Here is a 16,496-nt window from a genome sequence, read left to right as displayed (position 1 = left end):
ACCTCGCTCCGAAATAATCCAGATGCATTAAAGTTGCTTCATGAAGGTAAAAACTGGAAGGATTAGCCCTCAATCTGTGCTTTCTGAACACATTAATTTCTAAATAGAGGAAAACAGCTGCATTACACCTTTCGGACCAGATTCCAGCAGACGTTTGCTGCAAGCCTTCGCTCCAGCACCGAGAGCGGGCAAAGGGATCAAAGGCAGCTTGGGCCAGAGGGTGCCACAAACCCCCAGGCACCAGCACAGGCGGGTGGGTGCAGAAGGTGTTGAATACTTAGGAGTGCGTGACTCGCGTCGAGCCCACCAGGCTCAGCTACCTTCTGTGGTGGGAGACCGACTCGAAAAACAACCTGCAACTGGAAAAAACAATGTTTTCTTGTTTATCGGGGCATAATGATCTGCTTTGCAGGCCGACAGCAATGAGCATCACGCTTAAACTCACAGATAAGAAAGAGATGTCGCAGGCAGAGATTGTCAGTCGCTGCAGAGGGTGTGAATACTTTCACACTGCAAACTGCTGCTAAAGGCAGGTACTTTTCCTTGTTAGTTACTAGACAATTCAAGAGGCACATTTCATTTATTCTCACGAACCTTGTAAGATATGGTGCTTTCAGATGACTTTCTTTTTTAATGTGTGCACTGGGGACTCTACATCTTATTAAACATGAGATCGCAGTGACTCTAGTATGTCAAAGGACTTAATCAGCTCAGTGCCATAGAGAAGCCGAAGACCTAATGTAGGCTAAATGTAAATTTGTAAAATGGAAACATCTAAATAATTCAAATGAGTGACATCAATTTCTGTGTGGTTTGTCTGTCTCCCGGCCAGACTCATTTCAAAGGGTTGAGGTTTTCCTTAAAAGAAGAAGAAGAAGAAGAAAGAAAAGAGTCACAGCTCTTCTTCAAATCTGTTTTGAAACAGTTGTTCTCCCCCCACCTTTCCTCTCCCGAGGTTAAGGTGTCTTCTTCAAGACTGAGGAAAGATCTGGCCGAAGATGGAAGTTGCAAGCGTAGTGAGTATACAGCTACGGTGCTGTGTAATCTCCAATTTTCTCCCCCCCCCCCCCCCCCCTTTGCCTCCATCATTTTTCTGCCTCTCGAGAGCCATCCCACCGTAGCAGTAATATAAAGCCTTCTTCCCCACCTATTTCCAACTTGGGGATTTTGCATTTTGTTGTGTATTGGAAGCTGCCAAACCAACAGTGGTTTGAATGATCTGACAGACAGAATGCTCTCACCACCTGCCATTTTAATAACTGAAGTTGGCTGGAGGCTGTGAACTGCTCTTTTGTAAAGAGGTTGTTACTCAACGGGTCATTTTTATAAGTCTCTGCTGTGCCACATACCTCGAGCAGTCTGAAACGCCCTGCGCCTCGCTGGCAGCCTTTGCCCATTCCCACCTAAAATGGAATATGTTGGGGATCTTCATCTGGTGAAAAGGTGGGAATTTATGCTTTACTGAGCCACCTCTCAACACAGATTGACCTGATGTCCCATTACAGGTCACCCAGCCTGGCAAGACCAACCTGGATTACTACAGGAATGACAGCGCAGGGATGTCCCTGTATGGGAACCCGGTGAACGACACAGACTTCATGTGTGACAAGAGGCAGGTCAGGCAGTTTGCTCGAGCCTTCCTGCCGGTGTGTTTCTGGCTCATCTTCTCTGTGGGCACGGTGGGAAACGCCTTGGTCGTGCTTGTCTATTGCAAATACCGCTTCAGGAGGAGCACGGTGGACCGGTACCTGCTGCACCTGGCCATCGCGGACCTGCTCCTTCTCTTCACCCTTCCTTTCTGGGCCAAGGCCGCCTCCGATGGCTGGATCTTCAAGAACTTCATGTGCAAAGTCGTCAACAGCATGTATAAGATCAACTTCTACGGCTGCAGCTTGTTTCTAACCTGCATCAGTTTTGACAGGTACATCACTATTGTCCAAGCGATGAAAGCTAAAACTTCCAAGCGAAGGCGGCTCCTGCGCAGCAAACTCATGTGCTTGGCTGTCTGGCTGACGTCCGTCAGCCTGTGCATCCCAGAGATCGTGTACAGCCAAAGCACGTGGGTGGGCGACATAACAGTTTGCAAAATTACGTACCCACCAAATGTCAGCGCAGTCTTCAGAGTTACTGTCCTGGCCTTGAAAGTCACAATCGGATTCTTCCTCCCACTCTTTGTCATGGTTATTTGTTATGCCCTTATCATCAACACCCTCCTGCAAGCCAAAAGATCCCAAAAGCAGAAGTCCCTGAAGATCATCACCATGATCATCACCGCTTTCCTCGTCTCTCAGCTCCCGTACAACATTCTTTTGCTGGTCAAAGCCATCAACACCTACACCAGGGTGGCCTACAGCTGTCAGGCTGCCGACCGGCTGGACGTCGGGCTGCAGGTCACCCAGAGCATTGCCTTCCTCCACAGCTGCCTCAACCCATTCCTCTATGTCTTTGCTGGGGAGCGGTTCAGGACGGCGTTGGGCAGGGTGATGCGGAGAGGTGGCTGCTGCCAGAGCGGGGGCCAAGAGCAGTGCTCCTCCGCCTGCGACAGCCAGGAGCACAGCTCAGACTGGTCCTTTGCCATGCTGGGCAGGCGGCGGGTGAGGAACTCGCTGACCCTCAGCACCCATTTGTCCTCCTCGCTTACCCCCCGGCCTTGCCAAGTCCTCTTGTAAGTTATTCTCACCCTGTCCTCCCCTCCGGAGGAGCACCAAACTCCTTGGAAACCACGTGTACACCCCAAAGACTGTCTCAGAGGAGCGGGGAGGGCTGGGGGCTCCTGGCATGCCCCGTCCTCACCGTGGGGGACCCAACGATGGCTGAAAGGAAGGGAAACCTTTGGCAAGGGCAGCAAAATGGAGCCATACTTGTCGTAAGCAGAACCGATAGAGGATAAAAGCTATTTTTATGACAGCTGTAAATACCCGGCCCATCTGCAGCTCAGACCACAATCTGAAATAACAAGCCTTGCAGGGAGGCGATAATCATAGAATCATAGAACCATAGAACCGTAGAATCGTAGAATTGCAGAATACAGAAGATAAGCCCAGCTATGGCAGCAACAAAGGCAGATGAAGCAGGATGAACCACCGGTCCACCCATAGGAAGCATCAGGAGGGGGTTCAGCCCGCGTTTGCTGTCCAGCCGGGGTCTCTCACGGAGGTGGCCGGGCTCAGGAGCCCTGTTTGCACCTACACCAGGTTGCCTCCACCGTGAAGGAGAACCGCCTGTAGCTCCTCCACCGGTTTATTGCAGGAGGGAAATGCTGCCCTCTCTGCCTGTGCAGACACAACTCCATTTCATTTTGCTGCACGGGTGGTTTGCGTTGCAAAGGAAAGCCGATCGTTCACGTTCATAAAGTAGTCATTGTATTAGATCTATCTTGCTCCTATATTTTAGCTGTGCAAGGTAAGGTGAAACTGGGTACAATTTATTTGCTGCGGTTCCTGTTGTGGTACTGGCATTTTGTGCGGTCCCTGCACTGACAAATCACACCCTCGCAGTACAAATTCAAGGACATCAGAGACACTATCTGTCCTGGAGATAATTCACAGAATGGTTTGGGTCGGAAGGCACCTTAAAGATCATCTAGTTCCAAGCCCCTGCCATGGGCAGGGACACCTCCCACTGGATCAGGTTGCTCAGAGCCCCGTCCAGCCTGGCCTTAAAAACTTCCAGGGATGGGGCTTCCACCACCTCTCTGGGCAACCTGTTCCCGTGCCTCACCACCCTCACAGGAAAGAACTTCTTCCTGATATCACATCAGGGACACATATTTGCCACACTGTGGTGCGTAGCCATAGTAAAACAAAACCCAAAACCATGGTTCAACAGACTGCGGGTTATGCGTTTGCTAATGGTGAGAAAACATATTTAGCCCAGGGCCAGTAAGACAGAGAGTAATTAAGTGTCAAGCCCAATGTTAATGAAATACGGATTGAGACTTCAGGATGGTGAAGGCAGCGGTTCCCCAAAGCGATGTGCTGTGATGCACCCCGCAGCTTCCATAAGGTTTTTGGCGTGATGGTGCTGGTACCGTAATGGTGCCCGAGGCCACAGGGCACCGTGTGGCCATTCCCCCTCACTCGACCTCTCCCGGGGACACAGCGTCCCCTGTCCTGCCTGGCCGGAGCGTGCACCTCCCAGTCTTCAACCGCAAGTTGTAGTGCTCAGGGGGCTTTCTTTTAAATAATCATATTTGACCCGGTTTACCTCCTGGTGATTATTTCTTGCAGGAAGAAAGTGCTTTTCATTGCGCATTAATCATTAAAGCGTGTCGATAAACACGGGTTTTCTGCAAGGTTTGGCACTGCTTTTCTAGCTAATATGTAGGCATATATTAATATCTAATATCTAAGCAGACAGGGTTCTAGTTTCACATATGTTTGTTAGGATTTTTTTTAAATTTTTTTTACCTTTTCCTTCGAGAAAAAAATAGTGAAAGATGTATGTATTTTTTACTATACGTGTAAGGAGGCTTTGGGGGTTCTTTGTGTTTTGTGTTGAGCTCAGTGCGAACGGAAGCTGAGATTCTGTTAAATAAAGGCACTGCCACATACAGCGAGGGGTGAACCGGTTGTTTCTTGCCCGCACGTCCTTCCCAGGTTTGGATCCGTACCCATAACCTCTTTCCAATGACGGGATTTACCCCTCCCGAAAAAGGCCAAAGGAAAACTTTGCTAACAGGGTTTATCCCGTGCTTTAACCCTTGGGGTGTGGAAGCCGCAGCTGAGGACACCGCGGGGGCCGGAGTGGGTTTTGGCTCCTGAGGCGATGGGTGGGGTGCAGTTTTGGGTGAGGAAGTGAGGGTGGGTTTCAGAGGGTGTGGGAGGATGGAGCACGATGGGGGCAGAGGCTTCCCTGCGGCAGCTGAGCCCCACCACCCCTTCCTGGGGATGGGGCAATGGTGCTCCTACCCAGCGGGTCCTCCCAGCCCCAAAGGAGCCCTCAAGCTGTGCAAACAAACAAACAAACAAACAAGTGTGCAAACCTTAGCTGACACCGACCCGCCATCCTGCCAGGCGCCCTCGAGCATCTCTTCCCTACACGGCATCCTGCCGGCCCCGGGAACTTGAATTTTAGGGCCTTCTCAGAGAAGGCAAAAGCTTCTCCGCCCTGCAAAACGCGGTGGGGAATTTTCATGCTTGGTCGGCAAGCGAAACTGTTGACGGAGGTGAAATGGCGGCGATGAACTTTCAGCAGTTTGGGGCGACAGGGTCGTCCCCGGGTCACGCACATCCCGCTCTGAGTCAGGCTGTTCCTCGCCTCTTTGCCGGGGGAGCCGGGGGGGCCAGATTCCCCAGCTTGGGGTGGGTTTTCCCTCGTGGGTTCTGTCCCGCTGGGGCTGCCTGAGGTCTGGCAGCTGCTGGTGGCTTCCCAGGCTGCCGGCACCCCCCAGACTCGCCGCCTCCAGCTGCAGCCTCATCCCTGGCAGGGTCCCTCACTGCTGGCCACCACACAGCAGGGACTCGGTCATGGAGGCGTCTGCTGCCATTGCCCCCTCCTCCATCTGCCGGGGGCCTCTGTCCTTCAGCAGCACAGGTCCTTGCAGCCAAGACCTCCCAGGGCTCCTCTGTTCCTCTGCCCTGAGGTTTTAGCTGGATTTATCCCACCAAAATCCCTCTCATGCCTGCTGAGGTTGTCCCCAGCCTCCAGCTGATGCTGTCTCCCCACACGGCAGGTTTCCCCAAAGGCAAGGGACATTGCCTCTCCAGCCCCAAGGCCCCTCACACCTCCCATGGGACGTGGGACATTGCCTGCGCCTTACCCACAGCTCCAGCCGGACAGTTGCTGAGAAGCTCTGGGAAAGGCCTGAGATCTTCCATGGCTCCTCTCCACTATCTTTAAGGCCATTTTTCCCCAGACGTTACCAGTTTTGCGTTGCAAAACTGGCAACAAACTCCTCTGTTGTCCCTTTTCTTTGAAAGAGCAGCTGGTCTTGTCTCTGCCCTGAGCGTTGCGTCATAACCCCGAGACCCTTCAACTCCTAGACATCACCTCAGACTTCTGAGAGCCAGAACTGTGCCAGCGCCCCAGATTTCATCCTGGTGGGAACTGGGCCAGACCTGCCCGCTGGCCTAACACCCCCAAGCTATGCAAAAGCTGGGTGCTGCGCCGTAGCGGGGACAGCCACAGCAGCAGCTTTAGTTTGTCCTCGCTTTGCTATGGTGAAGGGCTCAGAGGTGGCTGTGACCGCGGTGCAGGCAGTCACGTAGCATGGCGCCAGCCTGCTTGTGGTACAGGGAGAGGAAGTTAGGAGAGACGATGAGAAACTTTCACTCTCTGCAGGCAAACTCGCCTAACTGATCATAGATAGAATCATAGAATTGTTTTGGTTGGAAGAGACCCTTAAGATCATCAAGTATAACTTTTAACCTAGCCTTGCCAAGTCCAACTAAGCCATGTCCCTCAGCACCACATCTACAGGTCTTGGAAAAACCTCCAGGGATGGTGACTCAACCACTTCCCTGGGCAGCCTGTTCCAGTGCTTGACAACCCTTTCAGTGAATAAATTTTTCCTAATATCCAGACTAAACCTGCCCTGGCACAACTTGAGGCCATTTCCTCTTTTCCTGCCGCTTGTCACTTGGGAGAAGAGACCAACCCCCCACCTCACTACAACCTCCTTTCAGGTAGTTGTAGAGAGCGATAAGGTCTGCCCTCGGCCTCCTTTTCTCCAGGCTAAACCACCCCAACTCCCTCAGCCGCTCCTCATAAGACTTGTGCTCTAGACCCCTCACCAGCTTTGTTGCCCTTCTCTGGACGCGTTCCAGCACTTCAGTGTCTTTCTTGTAAGTGAGGGGCCCAAAACTGAACATGGTGTGATGCCTGCTCCTGCCTGAAACAGGCTTTATAGAAGCGCCTCTTCCAGAGAGCAGAAAAACAATGGGAAAGTGTGAAAGAACAGCAACGGGCGCTGCAAGCATCACTGTAGCGACGGTAGATAAAGTATCCCAGGTGTAGTCATCCCAAACCCACCAATCTGAGTTCAGTATGTGCAAACCCACCATCTCCAAGTATGATCTGGATCAATTATCCATCATCTAACTGACCAGACACCTCGTCCCAGCTCCCCTGAGTGCTGCCTGTTTTTTCCAAGCTTCCTGGACCTCGTGTTTGGACTTCAGAGCACCCCTGTGACATTTCACGGGCTAACGGAGAGGATACTGCTGTCCCGCGGCAGCTTCACATGGTCCCCACAGCAGAATGTCGTACTGGATGTGCCAAGGCCAATTCTTAGGGTGGGTTAAGACCCTACCTAAGGCAGCACTGGGGCTGGGAGAGCCTTGTCCCTGGCACCAAGGAAGGGAGGAGATTTTGGCCAGTATGGCTGAACATGGATTACCAGAGATGTACACAAAGGCTTTCAACAGCTACCCGCCTCCCCGGCAGAGCTGTGGTACAGCAAGGTACGGTGGCTTACAGGTGTGTTGCAGGTCCCTTGCACTGTGGGCTGGGCTTCAGAGCTGGAGACTCTGTCCTAAAGAGAAGCCTCTGAGCGTGGAGCTGGGGCTGGTGCTCCTGCTGGAGCATGGGGATAGGAAGCGCTGCAGCCTCCACCCCAGCAGGAAACTCCTGCGAGGAAATAGAAAGAATCGACAAAAGAAGCAATGACAGGGCGTGACATGGCCTGTTGTCCTCCTGATCACGTTTGGATGGCCCCAGCAGCTGAGAAGACCCTATGCGTTTACCACGTGCCCCAGGGCTGGGACTGCAGATGCAAACTCAGAGGTGACAGGTGAAGAGTCCCCCAACTCACACAGGGCTCCCCTTTCCTTCCCACAGCCGTGCAACGCAACCCCGGCGTACAGGCCTGGGAAAACCAGATGGGAGCCCAGAGCTGGAGGACAACGCCGCTTGGTGTCGTGGACAACAGTGACTGCAATTGTTGTCCTTGCGGTGCCTTTGTTTTTGCTCTGTTGTACTGTCCAGACGTGGCCTTTCTCCACCAGTATGACAAACTATTTTCTATTTTCCCTATTGTCTAATATCTTTTCCTGCTTGGAAGCAGATCATACAGTCATCTGATTTGTCTTCCAGACAAAGCCATCTCTATGAGGCAGAAAAGGGACACACACTCTCAACGATATAGAATTTTATTTTTTTAATTCCTGAGGTTAAAAAAGGAAAAAAAAAGCATCAAGAAACATTCCAGTACACAACCGTCTACATCTCTGTAACTGTACAGACGCTGGTACACATAAACCTCTTTTTCCCCCCATCTGGAGCGTGAAGTTTGATGTGAATGGGGTTTGCAATTCTTTGGCAGTTAAGACCAAAAGATGCTTCTGAACAACTTACAATCTCAGGGATTGAGCATAATTAAAACTATAGTGCAATTTCAATTTTAAAAAAGGAGCAAAGTCAGGCTTTTGTAGCTTTGCCATTTTGTAACGTGGTACACTCTGGTGCCATACATCTCAGTGATTTTTCATATAGCAACATTGAGTAACATTGAGTAAAGGAACACTGGCGGCTTCTTAAAGCAACTACGTTCTTTCCTTCACATGAACCTCTGCATAACAAAAAATATTATCCTCCATTGCTCCAGCATCCAGGGAAAACACCCAACTGCGGACCACAAGGTAGACTCTCTTTGACCCAGGAATGTGACACCCTCTTAAATCAATTTCACTATCAATTTCAAATATTTATTTTCTCTTAACTGCATTGCTGGGCATTGTGAGTTAATAAAAGGCGTAATTAAAAAAATGACCCGAGAATCTGAAGGTAAACAGATGTACCAGCATCCCTGGCACAGCTCCTGTGAGCATTGTGAATGGGAGTATAAGGTGCTTGAACAAAATCATCTCTCGCACAAACCTGCACTTGTGCGAAGTCCTTTATTGGGTTTCTGGGTCTCCAGTAATAAACCGTCAGGGACATTCAACCAAAAGGTCGGTACTAATGACAGGTTCTTTACTGTCTTCTCTGCACCGCCTCTGAGGTGGAAGACACTGCCTCTTCTAGGTGACATGATGGGATTCCTGTTCGTGAACAGTTGATTTGAACAGTTGCACTCCTGTCCATTTGTTGTACCTTACCACTTTGAGTATTTCCTCTTTTGAAACTTTTTCTCCTTCCTACGTACTCTCCTTGGTTAGAAGCAAACCTTCTCATCTTTAAATTACACGTTCTGACTTCCACTCTTAGTCCTCTTTCAGAAAGTAAAAAAGTCACAAATCTACTCTTACAGGGCAGGAAAACCTGAAGAAAAGGTACCACAAAGACTCAAATGATCAAAAAACCCCACAGATGCAGTGGTTTCAGCCAGCTTTGGCACTGTCTATGTGGAAGACTTGTTGGGAAAAATCTGGCTTACTAGATAGGGCCAATTACTGCAAAAGTTACATGAGTGGCCTAAAAGTGCCACAGATGAAAAAATGTTAAGAACTGGTATGCAAAGAGGAAATCCAGAGGCAAGTCTATCATATAATTTTGAATGGAGATATTTCAAATACTTCTGAGCAGAGATGACAGCCTAAGATATTTGACAGTGTCCCTTTACCTTACATTTGGCTTTTTAAGAAAGATATCCTAGGAAGATTAGTATTCTACGTAAAACAACAGCAAAATACTTTTAAAAACCACACCTAAAAGCTTAAAGGAAAACTGCATCAGACTTCAGTAACAGCTCGGTGAAATTGCATAGCATATGGTTCACAGTACTCCATTTTTAAGCAATAAATAATCTCTTCTTGCCTAATTAAATACAAAACGTAGCTTCAACACTGAAATACGCCATAATTCATGAACTGATCCGTGTGCCATTGTATTGCCTGTTTATTGCCAGCTTCGGTCTCTTGCCCATCTCATTTTCATGCACGCAGGCAGGTGAGGGTTCAGCTGCCTTGCAGCCTGTTCCCTCAGGAGGGGCAGCAAACCAGGTTGCACCTCCCACCGACCCCTCTGCCTGGCAGAGGCTGGGGAGCACGCCACCAACGCTGGGAAGGGGCATCTGAAGGGAAGGGAAAGGTATCGATGAGCCAGATGCCTAAAATCTATGTGTTCCATGAAAAGTAGTCGTTTTTTTTCACAATCTTTTTCAAGATCACTGTATTTCTACATTGTTAACAACCGGAATGAATGATCAGCAACCTTTAGCTTTATCGGCAGTATTCTTTTCTTTCCTATGATTAGAAATTTCCCTCTGCCTCAGCTGCCAGTATGTAAATGTCCAACAATTGTCTCGTGACCTCCATCTTTTAAACAACCAGCCTTCTGGTGTAGGAGATCCCTTACAGGTTATGGATAAACACCAGCTGGACTCTCCTGACTTCCTTCCCTGTTCAAGCTGATCCCTCCAATTGCCTGCCCTTGTTTTTACAAGTTTGCCCCTTTCCCCTCCCCTAAATCATTTGCTCTGGCTTGTTCTTGCCCTTTTTTTTCTTCTTTCCCCTCATATCTTACTTTCTGTCTCCCGCCATGACCCCTGTTGACCAGCTACAGCTGCCACCAAGAGCCCACACGGTTCCTGGCGGGCTGTGCTGGTCTTCTACCAATCGCTGCACTAAAGTCTTCCAGGTCTGTCCGAGGTCTCCTTGGGAGACCAATAACATGAGAAATCAGACACACCTGAAATACTGAGGAGGGCTGGTGGGGAGAAGGAGCTTTTCTCCTTTCTCCTGCCAAATGTTTTGCCTTTCCATCAGATGACAGGAGTTTTAAACAGAAAAAATCCGCTTTCAGATATTTCGACAAAAAGTTGAAATTCTATATAGAAAGCAGACTGTTTGCATGGAAATTTTGTCTTCCCTTAAAAGGCAGCGTTTACAGCCAGCTCTGTCCCCAGATCTGAGATGGAAAGTCAGCAGTTGGCGAGGGCAACTGACGGGTTCGGAAAGGGGCAGAATACACTAACACCGGGTAGAGCGCTCACCAGGGCTGGATATGCATTCTGTTCTGGATGGACTTTTTGAGACCGATTCCAACATTATTGCTATCTTCCACGTGGTCTAGAGAGAGAGTGAGAGACTGCTGACCTCCCCAGAAACTGTGCTTTCCTCTGAATGCTGATGACTAAGGTGCTAGAGCAGGAAAAAGGAATGCTCTTCTTCCTAATATCACACAGTGTGTAGTACTCCATTCTACAGATTATACTCCTGATTCTGCCGCTGGTACTCACCGTAAGAGCTGGTTTCAGTGAACCAACTTACAGAGTACGGTGAGGAAAAGCGAAAGGAGGTGCTGCTTTGTGTTGTACTGTTTTGTAACCGGTATTCAGTAACAAAGCATTTGTGAAAGCCGGTTAAGACTTACCAAATCTTAGCCCAAAATGTAAAAAACCCCTATGTTCGCCGTTTATAAAACTTGGAAAAGATAAAAAATTCTAGATGGATTACAATATGTGCCTGTGAAGACTGAAGTATTGCATAGATGTTGTTCTGACGGTAAGAGCATTGGAGCAGAACAGAAATGGTTATGTTTACTCCTCAGTGAAGAGGTCAACAAAAATATACATTTTTCTTTAGATTTCCTTTTGAAGGATATTTTTGGAAGAAAAGTAATTCCATTTTCAGTAGAGAATTTCAGTTTGCATTTTGACATCCCCCACACTTATTTTTCTCCCCACTGAAAAAAATTTGGTTATTATTGACCTGTTAAATCAAACAACATGGCTTTTCAGCAATCTGTACACAGTACAGAACCATTAGTGTTCCTAAAAAGGCTTCTGGTTTTTAGTGTATACACGTTCTCTAAGTGCATAATACCTATTGCATAGTTTCAAAGTCTTCAAACACAGTGGTAATCATAATGCTTACATGTACATAAATAATAGCTTTTCTTAAAAAATTACTTAAAAATAACACAGTGTAGTCAAGGCTATGGAAGATCACTTCCATCATAGATGACAGGTCGCTCGACAGCCAAGTGATAAAACACTCTTTTTGAGATAAATCTGTCAAGGAAAAAAAGAGAGCAAGATGATCACATTAGCTGAAGTCAAGTAGGCAGGAAGCCTTAAAAGTGTATTCAGTCTTTCAGGTTATACTGAGGCAAAACAACTGACTGGTGTTAAGAGGAAGTATGCCTGCGCAAGGGCTGCCAGGTCTGTTGTTAATAGGATGACAATCCTGACTAAACTGTCTTGGAAAGAGTCACAAATGACTTGCTTACATCTGTTTACCTTCCCAGAGGTCGAGACAGAAAAGCGGAATTCTGCTACGGGGGGAGAAAAAAACCTAAACAAGAACATGAGCCAAAACTCGAGCTGAAGATCTTTTGGCAAGCCAGGACCAATTTCTCATGCCTACTTCTGAATGGCGGAACAAGGGTACATCCGATCAATTCCATAGTCTGTAAACCCACGCTTATTTCACCTTTTACACCCAGCTAGGACCTACCTAGAGAATGTGTTGTCAAATATCAGGGTGTAGATTCCAGAGTTTCTGACTTTCACCTGTCCTCTGATAGTTTCCTTATGAGAGTTGCAGCGGGTCATAGGAATAAGAACCTGGAATTCAATGCAAATCAAAATGAAACTTGCTATTTGCCCTATAAATTGACATTTGCCTTCAGAAAAATATTTAGACTTGAGCCGTCTTGAAACTCCCAAAGCGCATGTGTGCCGGCAAAACTATTTTCACTGATTAGCATTAAAAATTCACCCAAACTGAAATCTCACAGTAAGACATCTGTTTTCCTTTGATAACCTCTTTACCGCATTAAGCTATGGCTATAAATCTCTGCTTTAGAGACAGGATCAAATCCTGATCTTTTGAATCTTAATCTAAGCAACTTTACTAACATCAGCAGTGCTACATTAAATCTACACAAACACATCCAAGAGCAAGATTTAGCTAACTATGTCTTTCAATATATGCTTTTATACTCTCTGTACTATAAAAGAAGCTTTCTCAGCAAATTTTGTTTATCTAAGCTTACAGCAAAAGGGTGTGTAACCATCTATCTTGCTTTAAAACAGTTGTCAGAACAGCAGCTGACGTAGATCAAGGACGACCTTATAAAACCCAAAGTTATATCAAATAGATATATCAAGACTGAAGCAACATTCACTCTTCATTTGGCTTTCAGATTAAGAAAAAAAGAGATTTTACACGCAGTTAGTCACCGTGGAGCGAATTAGCGCATGCTATATAAACATCTTACTCCCCCAGTGAAATCACAGCCTTAGAGCTCCCCCTACCACGGTGGGTTAAACAAACAGCTGCCTTGTCTTCATTAAAACTTTGCAATTAGCTGAGTAACTTCAATTCACTTAATCCATAATCCTCATGAACTATGGACAGCGCATATAAAAAATGGTACCTTGGGCACTGGCAAAGCGATTCTGCACACCATCAAGGCACTTCAATATATGCTTCAATGTAAGAAACGCAGGTAACCCAATCCTTTTATCTGTCTCCTTGTGGATTCTGCTTAAGAGCCTGGCAAGATCAGTCCTAAGCAGCTTACAAATTAAGTAATATTGAGGGGAGAAAAAAGATTAATTTTGCAGGCTTGGACTTTTATTTTTGCTTAATGATAGTGGGTGAATTTCAGATGCGACCAATAGAAGCCACAGTGCTTTTCAACTCAACTTTTGCAGGCAACATTAAACAATTAAAGATGTAGCTCTGCCTTCAGGAGAACTGTAGCTTAATTGGAGAAACAAGTCCTTAATGCAACAGCAACTGGCACTCTTGTGGAGGCCTCCTAGCTACACTTGCTGACTCCTCTAGGCAGCTGACTGTAGCGTACTACAATCTATAAGGTAGTAAGGGAACAAAGGCCTTACTTTGCATTGATCCAGTGGTGTGTCTTCTGATTCTTGGTAGACAACGCTGAAGGATATGCTTTTAGGGTCTGATGAAAAGATCCAGCTAATTGTTAGCCCCATCTCTGTAACGGTGATGGGAATGATACTGTAGGTGCTGGATTTAATGAACAGCTCTCTGTTGCTTTCCCCAAAATTTAAGATCTCTTCCACTGTAAGGGGTAATTTGATCCTGTGAGGGAGAAAAATAAAATTCTGTGAAGAGATCCAATCTAATTACTCAGACAGAAACAATAACCATTGCTTTTTATTTTCCATTTATTTGAGGCAGACTCCATAGCAACTTTGCGACAGGTCCATAAGATGCAGGAAAATTCAGCCTTGGCTGGAGGGAAGAACTACAGAGAAGATGACTAATAGCAAGCAATTTCACTGCTCTGGCAAATGTCGATATTACTCACTTATTTATTTCATTCCAACTAGAAAAATCTATTGCTTGAATAAAGCTTTTTAGAGTTACTACGATAAAACAAAAGAGTCTGCTGCCCTCTACTGTTCTTTTCGAACGAAAATTTAAACAAAAAAGAGTCATCCTTCCTAGATATCATTTGAACAGGAAATAGGGATCAGGAGTACAGAGGGGACAGATGGATAGAACGTGAAGAGCACCTCTGTCTAGATCCTCTGAAGCACCCAAGGCTACAGCTTGGTCTGTTTTACCCAAGCAAGCTGCATAAAAGTTGACTCAAATGGCTTCCAATTAAAAAGGAAGTTCTTTTAGCACCTAAATGATCCTGAGTCCTGATGCATTATATTAACTTACCTCATTCCGACACCTCTTTCAGACTGCAGAGAGTGAGGCCCTTAAACAGGAGAATGCTGCTTGCTTTCTTCAGGGGAAACCTGTAATTTCTAAGAGCTGTAGATCTCACCTACATTACCCTCACTAAAATTAATTTATACCACTCTTTAGTCCAAATAAATTGTTTGCAAATCGTAACTGTGATTTGTTTGTCAGCATCTATAAACAAATCAACACATTTACCAGAAGACGTCACACAGTCACCATGATGATTTGCTATCCTAGAGTAAGGAGGAGTTCAGTTTCCAACCATGACTACACAGTGGTTAGGGATCACAGCTGATTTATTATGATAACTATTATACTCTGGCCAGAAAGGAAGCTTTATATTAAGTTTTGCTTACCTTGTTACTTTTTTCTCTTAGCTGAAGTAACTGCTGGGGTGTCTCAGGTGATTTTTGATTTTAATAAACTTACTCTTGGTTTTGCCCTATAGCCAGCTCTGATTTTAGTTACTGCTTCATTTTCCTGGTTCTCTGAACAGCAGCAACAAGGTTGAAACATGGACTAATTTATCTCCCTGCAGTCCAAAGTTTAAAACCTTCCCTGTAACTAAGCCAAAATTTCAAAGCTAGGCTTAAGGGGAGAGTGAGCAGAGGGGAATTCCTACAAGTCACAGGCATTTTCATATGTTAGATTCTCTTCTTGGCTGTGCAAGTGACATTCTGTACTGCTACTGCTGTACTGCTACTGCACGTAACTACTAATTTCAGAGCACGATACATGCCGACAATTGTGTGCACACACTTCACAGAGGTTGAGCAGAGGCTCAGCTGAACATCTTATGCTATGGCACATATCAACCAGAGCGGGCAAGACAGTTTCTGTAAGGCCACCAATAAATAATAGATACATGCTCCAAAAGGCCATGACAAATGTCTAACTAGCACTGCACGCCCTGACTTTCCCTTGCAGTTTCTTCCAGAGACTACAAGAACTACACAGCCTTCTCTCTAAGCCCCCTTCCTGTTCACAGCACCTCCTGTAATAAGAACAGGAAGGAAGGTTTTCCGATGTGATGTGGACCCAAGTCTTTCCTTCTTATTCCCCAACTGGCACTAAAGTTTTGCAGGACTGAAAAGAGAGGACCTGTCTCATTACTGCTGTTCTGCGTAGTTGAGCTATACTCTCTGCTTCTCCTCAGACCAAATTCTACTGTGGACACAAGCGATCAGCTCTTCCAGGAGTCTGCAAGACTTGTGCTCACATAGCTGATTATCTGCGCTCAGCCTTTATTCTTTCAGCCTTGTAGTAATGAAACTGTTCTGCTTACATGATTTCTCCAGACTTCAACAAGCATATCTCAGCATCTTGAGCAACTTGCCACTCTTCCGATTCATCAAAGGTTGAAGAATTACACGTGCTGTTTCTAAGACAAGAAAAGAAAGGAGAGACATGATTCTCTGAGTAGTATGTGGTCAAATACCATCTGCATGCTGATGTCTTCCTAAAACGGAAACATTTTGATAGTCATGATGCCAAATTGTATAATTCTTATTTTGTGCATTCTAGTGACAAAACTATCTGGGCAAAACTGCAGTGGTTTTGTCAACCACTGTGCACAAACATAAAACTGTTCCCATCCTGTTTTCCTGAGCTAAGAGGAAATCATACGCCCAGAACATCTCTTCAACAGTCTTAAGATAAATTCCCTATTGAGACGCTGTCAGGTTTTAAATATTCCCTGGCAGGTGGAAAACTTGAAGGAGGGCAGACACAAGCAAAACAGTCTAGACATGTCCCTTAAACAAAGCTTGCACGGGGATATGACATTTGCCCTGGATTTAATCTGTGGGGTGTTTTGCAAACATATTATCCAGTTCCTTACTCTGACAATGGTACACAAAACATATTTTACCACTGTAGAATCTCTACCATGTATCTTCTTTTCATACAAGAAATACTGGATGATCCAAACACAAA

The 16,496-nt window shown here is 46.4% G+C and overlaps 2 protein-coding genes across 4 annotated transcripts in view; one reads left to right on the top strand and one right to left on the bottom strand.

Moving 5' to 3' along the window:
• Positions 1-998: 998 nt before the first annotated feature.
• Positions 999-2,669, top strand: CCR9 (C-C motif chemokine receptor 9). Its single transcript, XM_063323923.1, has 2 exons — positions 999-1,016; positions 1,506-2,669. The coding sequence occupies exons 1-2, from the start codon at positions 999-1,001 to the stop codon at positions 2,667-2,669; spliced, it is 1,182 nt and encodes a 393-aa protein (XP_063179993.1).
• A 5,405-nt stretch (positions 2,670-8,074) lies between these two features.
• Positions 8,075-16,496, bottom strand: part of FYCO1 (FYVE and coiled-coil domain autophagy adaptor 1) — a 55,381-nt gene continuing 46,959 nt past the window's right edge. For all 3 annotated transcript variants that reach the window (XM_063325335.1, XM_063325337.1, XM_063325341.1), the window contains 4 exons: positions 15,847-15,942; positions 13,733-13,943; positions 12,339-12,448; positions 8,075-11,893 (listed from right to left, as the gene is read on the bottom strand). In XM_063325335.1, the coding sequence (XP_063181405.1) occupies positions 11,818-11,893; positions 12,339-12,448; positions 13,733-13,943; positions 15,847-15,942 (493 nt within the window). In that variant the 3' untranslated portion in view covers positions 8,075-11,817. The remainder of the gene's footprint in view (positions 11,894-12,338; positions 12,449-13,732; positions 13,944-15,846; positions 15,943-16,496) is intronic.

The sequence above is a fragment of the Chroicocephalus ridibundus genome, chromosome 2 (assembly GCF_963924245.1).
Source record: "Chroicocephalus ridibundus chromosome 2, bChrRid1.1, whole genome shotgun sequence".
Taxonomy (NCBI): Eukaryota; Metazoa; Chordata; class Aves; order Charadriiformes; family Laridae; genus Chroicocephalus; species Chroicocephalus ridibundus.
Note: the sequence above shows the minus strand (reverse complement) of the source record. Positions and strands in the feature narration are given on the sequence as shown.